Raw genomic sequence first — 10,115 nt, forward strand, 5'->3', positions numbered from 1 at the left:
TAAAGCTGGAATCATCTCAGACTGGTTTCTTGAACATGACAATGAGTTCACTGTACTCAAATGGCCTCCACAGTCAACAGATCGCAATCCAATAGAGCATCTTTGGGATGTGGTGGAACGGGAGATTCGCATCATGGATGTGCAGCCGACAAATCTGCGGCAACTGTGTGATGCCATCATGTCAATATGGACCAAAATCTCTGAGGAATGCTTCCAGCACCTTGTTGAATCTATGCCACGAAGAATTGAGACAGTTTTGAAGGCAAAAGGGGGTCCAACCCGTTACTAGCATGGTGTACCTAATAAAGTGGCCGGTGAGTGTAGTTAGCAAGCCCCCAGTAGTTTATAGCCTGCCAGCCTCCTGTAGTTTACAGCCAGCAAGCCCCATATAGTATACAGCCAGCCCAGCCAACCCCCCTGTAGTATACAGCCAGCCCCCTGTAGTATACAGCCAGCCCACCCAGCCCCCTGTAGTATACAGCCAACCCACCCATCCCCCTGTAGTATACAGCCAGCCCACCCAGCCCCCTGTAGTATACAGCTAGGCAACCCCTGTAGTATACAGCCAGCCTGCCTCCTGTAGTATACAGCCCAGCCAACCCCCTGTAGCATACAGCCAGTCCATGCAGCCCCCTGTAGTATACATCCAGCCCAGCCAGCCCCATGTAGTATACATCCAGCCCAGCCAGCCCTCTGTAGTATACAGCCAGCCTGCCCCCTGATGTATACAGCCAGCCAAGCCAGCCCCCTGTAGTATAGAGCCAGCCCATCCAGCCCCCTGTAGTACACAGCCAATACAGCCAGCCCACCCAGCCCCCTGTAGTATACAGCCAGCCAGCACTTGAAAAAAAAAAAGCTTATATACTCCGGTGGCCCCCATGCTCAGTGCTGCTCCCCGATGTTGGCGCGGCTCCTCTTCTGTCTTCTCCGCAGCTCCTCTTCAGTCTTCTGTAACAGTCAGCAGAGACGCAGCCATGTGCTCTGCCGGCAGGTGCATACTATGGTGCGGCAGCTGCTGACTTCATAGTATGCGCCGGCTGATAACATGGCCACGTCTATGCCTGCTGTTACAGAGGACCGAAAACAGAAGAGGAGCTGTGCCAACATTGGGGAGCCGCGCTGAGCATCGGGACCGCCGGAGGGTGAGTATATAAGTTTATTTTTTTATTGACTCGTGTATAAGCCGAGGTGAGGTTTTTCAGCACATTTTTGGTAGAATATAGAAAATTGTATATTATACCAACATTCAATTTTAATTTCTGTTTGACTGATGTGAATTGTCCATCTCCTCCAAAATTTGTGACTTATGTGCAACTTATTTTTTGTGGGAGCTGGAGAACAATTATGATAAATATGATGTGCAAAAGACATCTAAAAATCTTCTGACACAATCTAAAAAAGTGGAGTATTTTAGGTAGGATACTTCATCACAGAATATTAAAATGGTATTTTGTTCATGTTTTTCAGATGGTGTATCTTTTGTAGGACCAGGAGTCAAGGATCTATTCCGTAAAAGTGCACAAAAATGGCTCTCTTTAAGTCACACTGGACCAAATTGACAATTAAACTTCTACTGTTCTTCTTTTTAGTTCTCCTAACACTGGTTGTGCTGCTTTTAAGCAATTCAATATGGGTTCCATTGAGCATAATAAGTCCAGTTACTCATATACAAAATGTAATTCAAAATTTCTCAATTATTGCTAAGGTAAATGACCTCTACAAGGAAAAATTGCAAAGTGAACCTAGAAATTTATTATTTACTACTATAAATGTTACTAAAGGATCTAACAGTATACAAACACCACCACTTCAGTATAGATATTTAATCAATGAACCTGATAAATGCAAAGAACATTCTCCATTTTTGGTTCTGCTTATAACTGTAGAAAGATGGCAACGAGAAGCTCGTCAAGCCATAAGGAATACATGGGGGAAAGAGGAACTTTTACCTGGAGTCAAGATACTTCGGTTATTTTTCCTAGGTAAAGATCCCAATCTAAATAATGATTCTGAACAGGCTATTTTGAGGGAAAGTCAAGAATTCCATGATATTATCCAACAAGATTACATGGACACATACAACAACCTTACTATTAAAGTACTGATGGGCTTGAATTGGATAACCACATACTGCCCCCATGCCTTGTATATAATGAAGACAGATAGTGACATGTTTGTTAACCCTGAATATTTGGTCAATGAGCTTCTGAAACCAAATCAGCCACCAAAGACAAATTATTTCACTGGATATTTAATGTTAAATGGTTCACCTATTCGCAACCTTGACAGTAAGTGGTATGTGTCACCAGAAGTATATCCTGAAGAAAAATATCCTCCATTTTGTTCCGGGACTGGATATGTTCTCTCAGGAGACCTGTCCCACAAAATAGTCAAGGTCTCTACAAGCATCAGATGGATACACCTTGAGGATGTGTTTATTGGATTATGTCTTTATAAAGTAGGAGTCCAACCCGTGGCTCCGCCAAAAAACTCTGATTTTAATAGCTGGAGAGTCATGTATTCAGATTGTGGTTACCACAGACTTGTTACATCACACGGAGTGAGTCCTGGGGAGATACTTCATTATTGGAATAGACTACAAAGCAATAAACATCGGTGCAGATGAATTCCCTCGTATAAACCATTTAAAAAACTACTAGAGGCTCATCTCAAACATGAGCATCATTCTACCATGATTCAATAAATATTCTTTTCTCTCATTATGACCATGATGCAACAGCAACATGCATTGGGATTCTCAGGGTTGTATGTTTCATTCAGCTTAATAACCAAGAATAATGTTTCATTTTACAACATGTTTTACCCCTTCCCCACAAAGCCCTTTCCTGTTTTTTTTTTTTTTTTTAACCCTAACTTTTTAAAAATGATTACCTTTTTAATTTTGAAAATTACAAAACTATATAAAAGCTTGCTTTTTATGTTGAACAAATTATACTTCTTACGGCATTTTTAAAGAAAATCTACCATTTGTTTTTGTGCATTATGAACCAAACATACCTTGATAATAAATAATAATAATAATAATTCTTTATTTATAAAGCGCCTACAAATTACGCAGCACTGCACAGAGCTTTCCAAATTGGCCCCTATTCCCATGGGGCTCACAATCTAAACAACCAAACACTATGTTTTGGAGTGTGGGAGGAAACTGGAGGAAACCCACATAAACATGGAGAGAACATACATACTCTTTGCAGATGTTGACCCTGGGACTTGAACCCAGGTCCCCAGCTCTGCAGGGCAGAAGTGCTACTCATTCAGCATTATATTGATAATGCTGTAGCTACACTGATGCGGGCAAATATCTTGTTTAATCTCCGAGCTAAGTGGTTTTGCTGAAAAAACAATTATAAAATTATGTTAATGAAGCTATTTTGCTCCTTTCCCTGGCTCGGCACTTTTCCTCTCACATTAGTTATATGCACTGCACCAGAGAATTATGTAATCACAGTATTTTCCCTGAGAGGCAGAAGTAATAAATCGCTGCACCATCGCCAAGCTGCTTTGTATGAGTGATCCAGCTCAGGTTGATTAGGCCTTTCTAGACTGTTCAAAAAACTCTGTGTAATGTGCTTATCATTGGCAGTATGAAGCAACTCAGCTTTCCCAAGGTCCTGAATGTTATAATTATTTTTTCAGCAAAAACAACCAGCACAGGGATTAAACAAGATATGTGTAGGCATCAGTGTAGCTACAACATTCTCAAGGTATGTTTGGTTCATAATGCATGAAATGAAATGGTAGATTTTCTTTAAATATTATTTGTTTTGGAAAGCTGAAAAAAATGGGGTGGAACTGTAAGTTTTTTTTTCCAGCATTCATCATATGGTAAAATAATATGAAACCTTTATTCTGCTGGTCAGGATAATTGAACAGGTTTTCTGACTTTTGGAAACACCTTGAGGGGAATATACTTTTTTAAATTTGTATACAAATGCAATCACCCCTCTTGAATACACCCATAAGTTTGGTGTAGCTCACCCCCTACACCAGTAACAAATGCGCTTTAAATGCTGGTGGCACACCACAACTTACTCTAAAATGCTCGATGACGTCATAGAGAGCAACAAACAGGAAAATCTGTGGTACAAGCGTGGGCTGTGTATATGGCATTTGAAGAGTAACACATGGGATAGATACTAGCACCGATCACGGGTGTTACAGGTGGGGGTGAGCATTTGGGGTTGATACCGGTTGATACCGCAACTTTCAGGCTAGGGTTTGGCCAAACTCAGCTGAACCCGAACTTGAACGGGTCCACTCATCCCTAGCCAATCAGTGGTTTCAGTGGTCACCGCTGATTTGATGGAGACAGGAGAGCTGTTTCTAGAACTGTAGAGGGGGTATTCATGTTTTAATTTATTTTGTTGTAAAGGAAGTCCCATCAGAGGTTTTTCCAAAAATCAAAACACCCCTAGAAAGCACCAAATGTTTATACTTTAAAAGTCTATATCCTTTTAAAAAATTGAAAAAAATATTCTTTGCATCACCATATTTTAGTGTAAATGTTATATTTTCATCTACAAAAGCTCTATAATGGTTCTTATTATGGGGCTAGTTCTAGTTTTTATTTATACAATTTTATGGAATGCATGACATTTTGATTACTTATTTATACTTTTTTTAGACAAAGTGACAAAACTTTTGATTTTTTTTCCTGTTTTGGTAAACACAGTGTGGTATAAATGTATTTATTATAATAGTATAGTCATTTTTGGCTGTAGCAATCCTTCATAGAGGCAGGGCTTAATAATCCATATCATTAAGGGGCTGACAAAGGCTTTTTACTTGTATTTTGGGGTTTATATTTATGATTGCCTAATTCCTTTTGGAACCTAACTTTTAGTGTACTGTGATGTATTGTTATATTAAAATATTTCAATATGTGCGTCTAGTTCCATGGAAGATAAAAAGATGCTTAAATGGGAGCATTGATGTTACACCTCTGGCCTGGACAACCTGTCCAGAAACAAGAATGTTAAAACAGGGGTAAACAAACCTCAAGCACTGTAATGCTGAGAATAATGGGAATGTGGCATACAGTACACTGTAGCCAGCACTGTAACCCCTGGTTTTGTAGCAACGAGGCATTAGATTGATGCAGCACTGGATGCATTCATATTCACATATAGGAGTCAAGGTATAGACAGAAGAGAGAGAATCACATAGAAAAAGTATGAAACACATGACACCTCATAATCCAATTCAAATGGGTGTAATTTTATCTCCCATTTTCTGTCTTTTTCTATAAAGACAGCTAGTATGTCTCTAACACTATACAGAGATTCATTTAATCCAAATACAACTCAGAAAAAAGTGATGGGTCTAACCAGAGATCATGGCCTCCTCTCTATGTGTCATATAGTTTATAAAGCATTTCTTTTCATATGTACGTTCCGACCATAATATGTACATCTGGAATGTGTGCCACTAGGACCTAGATGCTCCTACACCAGTGATTATGGAATTCTTGTGCACCCGGTGCCTCTATCATCCTGCTAAAATTTTTGCTGTACAATCACTGGTGGTCTGATCAGAAGAACCCTTTATATCTGGCACTTTCTCCTTATCCTATAAAAACAAACATGTCATTTGTGGGAAGCCCCCTTTATGTTGAAACTATTTGTTACATGATAAGAAGGCATTAATAATCAATATTGAATTAAAAGTATTCAGACTCACAGTTGACTTTCCTTTGGCTTACTTTAATTTTTTTTTAAAGTTAGAAGATAAGTAATATTACTCCATGCTCCCAACAACCTAAAGTCCTTTGAACTTGACATTTATTTATATTATTGACAAGTATGTATTGGGATGACTTAAGAATTTGTGCAATATTATTCAATTCTAATCCTCCAGATATAGTTATTTGTGTAATCCACTCAGTCACTTTTTGTAATCCAACAAGAATATAATTACATTTTAAAATATATGACTGCTTCTAACAATGTCCACGACTTACTATTTGATTTGAGTCACATCGGCTTCCACTTACATGGCGCCACTCGCCTGAGTTACACCATTGTTTGTCATAGACCAAGCAAAATATAATAGTGCACATTATAGGAATTTTAAAATTCATATAAATGAGGTCGATATACTGAAAGACCTTTTACAGTTTTTTCATTATTAAAGTAAATCTAACCACCAGAATGAAGGATTGTAAACCAAGCACATTGACATACTGGTGTGTGCCCCCTCTTGCAGGATCCACTCTTCTTTTAGCTTCTTAAGCCCTTGTGAAGCCCTTCTTAAGCCCGAATTATAAAAAAAAGGTTTTAATAATTATGCAAATGAGCATAAAAGCATATGTAGCCCAGAGCACCTCAGGCTTATTTGCATAGTTTTTAAAACCTTTTTTTCATAAAAAAATGGCTTATGAAGCTGTAGACATTCAACAAGTAACTTCAAGTATGAATATATTTATATTTTTGTAATTGACTTAAATTAGAGGAATGGGATATTGACATATTGGGGGATATTTACTTACAAGGTCAATCAAGTTCACTAAAAGTGTATTGTCCGTCTATAATGCTGCGTGCGGCAATTCACTAAGATCAAGCGCCAGAAAACATGTCGCTTCCCCGCACTGATCCCAGAGAGTTCATCATCGTATTTGTGGTGCACCTTTAACATAGTGCATACGACACAATTTGAAAGTTAAATACGGTGCTTGGTCACGCCCCCTAATTTGTGTTGCATGTGCAACATCCCTTAACAGGGCCTAGCCTTTTCTTGTGGACTTGGAAGCAGCCAGGGGCCAGAATACTGGAGTGCTTGACACCAGAGGGCTCACCAACAGCCTAGCAGGTCTCCAGCAGGTGGTGTGTGCAAGAAATAGGGAGGAAGAGGCTGATGCAATGGTTTCTCCCTGGGGCAACCCCTGAGTGTCTGTAGGATGAGTCCCTGTGTGATGGTTGGGGAAGCCGGTGGTGGTAAACAGGCTGGGCTGGTGCAGGTGGAACTGAGTCCAAGTGGTAGAAGCTGCAGTTCTGGGCTTGAGTCTCCAGACTCGCCCTATGTGCCTGGCAGTAGGCCTGAGGCACTAGTAGTTCCTGGGATTGATGGCTGTGGCAGCACTGAAGGTGTGCTGCACACTCTCACTGAAGAACAGACCAGACAGACCGTCTGCTAAGACTGAACCTTGTGCTCTCACAGAGGAGGGGTTTCTATACTCCTTCTGGTCAGGTGGTAGCATCTCTCTACATTCCAGCTGACATAACAGACAGGTCATTAGATGATTACATACACCAGTTCCCTGTTGCCTTTCCATGCAGTATCTACAGCTGCAATTACACAATACCCAGGTTCTAGAACCTTCCTAGTGGGTTCCTAACTCCCCCTACCAGCTCCTGAGCTGGAGAGGATGCTATTTGCATTTACTCCCATGCCTATGCTTTAGCAGGGGTGTTGCACATGAAAGCCAGAGCAGCTGTGCCACAAAAGGGTCGCATGTTCCACAATCACAGCGCAGACACTTCTTAAATACCTGTGCAAGCCGTTTTAGCCATGAATAACGTGCACAGTCGAAAAAAGTGCAGCAAGCTACCCTTATCATATGAGTAACAAAAGCTTTTATTGACAGAATGAGTTAATGCAGCAAGTCAATATTTCGAGTGTTGACCCTTCTTCTTCAGGACCTCTGCAATTTTCCAGGGAATGCTCTCAATCAACATCTGGACCAAATCCTGACTGATAGCAGTCCATTCTTGCACAATCAATGCTTGCATTTTGTGACAATTTGTTGGTTTTTGTTTGTCCACCTGTCTCTTGATGATTGACCACAAGTTCTCAATGGGATTAAGATCTGGGGAGTTTCCAGGCCATGGACCAAAATCTCTATGTTTTTTTCCCTGAGTCATTTAGTTATCATCTTTGCTTTATGGCAATGTCCTCCATCTTTCTGGAAAAGGCATTGTTATCACCAAACTGCTCTTGGGCGGTTGGGAGAAGAGAAAACATTGACTCTGCAGTAAATTCACAAAACTTTTCACCACTTTTTTTAATTTCCAAGATGTCATCTAGAATAAATGTGCTCAGATTGTGGCCATTTATGCAATTTGTCACATTTTGAAGAATGACAACATAAAATAACTAATGTGTACTAGCAGGCAGGTAAATAATTTGATATCCAACACATTAGTCACAATATCCTTTAGTACTCCATTGCAGGCTAAATAAACATAGAAGCAGTGTAGTGCCTATAGATCATAAACCTTCTCAAAATTATTCACAATTGTTTGGATGCAAGTAATTATTGAGCATAATGGCTTCTGATATAAAGAAATACTGACATCTTGTGGCCATAGCCTAAACTGAAATGACACATGCGAGGACACTTCCCATCACTCACGCAGACAGGCAGTGATGTCACAATCGGGCAGGACCAGGCTACAGAGTACAGATTGGGGACATGAACAAATGATCTAATGGCAGAGGCGCTCTGGTAATGTAGCGTCTGTGGCTGATTACCATATTTTTTGCTTAAATGTCCAGATTAATTTTAAAAAAGAGGTTTCCATACCCTAGTGAGGTTACAGCACTCTATAATCAGCTTCCAGCTTGCTTTACAATAAGGACACAGCATATCATTGGTTATAGACAATGGATATGTTAACTGTTGCCCTCCCAGGCAGTGATTCCAGCTGCAGTTACTAAGTTCCCAACTTTTGGAGACCTCATAGCAAAGTGATCAGTCTCGATAGGCAGCTCCTAACATGGAGAGAGCAGTATTCGCAATAGCTACCAACCCTATGTTTTGGCAGGGTTGTTGCACAAGTATGGTCAAGAGCTGCTTATCGTCCTCTAATGTCCAAGGCTTCTGCAGAAGGACATAGATACTCTCATTGCTCGGCCTGCATTCTCTGCCTCATGGAGGGAAAGGCAGAAGGAAGCCCTTCTATCATTGCTCTAACAATCAAAATTCACACAATACAACTGATTACCACTTTTGTGACCAAGGGTACCGCTTCCAACTATAATTTTAACAGGGAATATTTGGTGCTCTATTAAAGGGGAGATTTTCCTCTTTGACATGAAACCAAGTGTCACAGGCTATACACATGCTATCTAAACATGTTATGGGCAATGAGGACATAGATTGCAGCCATGAAGGGGTTGATTTGGGTATAAGAAGAATTTTGGCCATTTGCTAAGTGGCAAGGGGAAGCAGTACAGTATCTCAATTGCTACCTCTGAAACCCCTGTAGTATGATGTAGCTATACATCTTTATAGGTTGACAGTGATAATTCCCTGCAATATATCTTATGATTGCTTGCTCATGTCCCAAAGTTGCCAGAAGAACCCCGTTTCATTTACATAGCGTTTACATAGAGGTAACACATTAAATCATCACATTAATGTTCATATTTATGTAAATGAAATTTGAACATGTTGACATTTACCTAATAGCAATGTAAATGGGATGTTAACCCTCATTCACACGTTCCATCTGCATAGTATTGACATCACATTGATTTAACCCCTTCCTGCACCTTGACATAACTCTACATCATAGGACAGAGGTAGTTCCCGCATCTTGATTTAAAGTTACATCACGATGATCGGCCGGGCTTAGAAGCTGAGTCTTTGCGATCACTGCGGGATCTGGCAGTAGCTATAGCCGGGATCCCGAAGAACAGCAAGGATCACGACTATCGTGATCCTGCGTGTTTAACCCCATGTATAGTGACCGCGGCGTCTATAGTGCACTGCAGCAACGATCGCCACCATCCATGCAGGGCACGGAGGTTCCAATCGTTGCCATGACACAGGTCAGATGGAAGACCCCAGGGCTGCCAGCAGTAGAAGCCTGCCAGATCGTACATTCTGCTGCCTATGCAGAATGTATAGGCTGACTATGTAATATGCTGCAATATATTAGTATTGTAGAATATTACAATGAATTAAAAAATTAAATTAAAAAAAATTATTAATAAAAGAATAAAAGTCCCCTGAAGTCCCATCCGATATAATAATCAAATACAACATAAAAAAATTAAAATAACCAAAAAAAACCATATTGGGGCTAATTTACTAAGGGTCAGTGGATCGCACTTTCGTCGGATTTTGGACATTTTCGGGAAATATGCAC

General features: G+C 40.3%; 1 protein-coding gene across 2 annotated transcripts in view; it reads left to right on the forward strand.

Moving 5' to 3' along the window:
- LOC140104421 (beta-1,3-galactosyltransferase 2-like) overlaps positions 1-5,881 on the forward strand; it is a 56,245-nt gene extending 50,364 nt beyond the window's left edge. For both annotated transcript variants that reach the window (XM_072127956.1, XM_072127957.1), the window contains exon 2: positions 1,468-5,881. In XM_072127956.1, coding sequence (XP_071984057.1) covers positions 1,526-2,626 — 1,101 coding nt within the window. In that variant the 5' untranslated portion in view covers positions 1,468-1,525 and the 3' untranslated portion in view covers positions 2,627-5,881. The remainder of the gene's footprint in view (positions 1-1,467) is intronic.
- The last annotated feature ends 4,234 nt before the right edge of the window (positions 5,882-10,115 follow it).

The sequence above is a fragment of the Engystomops pustulosus genome, chromosome 10, assembly GCF_040894005.1.
Source record: "Engystomops pustulosus chromosome 10, aEngPut4.maternal, whole genome shotgun sequence".
In the NCBI taxonomy this organism is placed as follows: domain Eukaryota; kingdom Metazoa; phylum Chordata; class Amphibia; order Anura; family Leptodactylidae; genus Engystomops; species Engystomops pustulosus.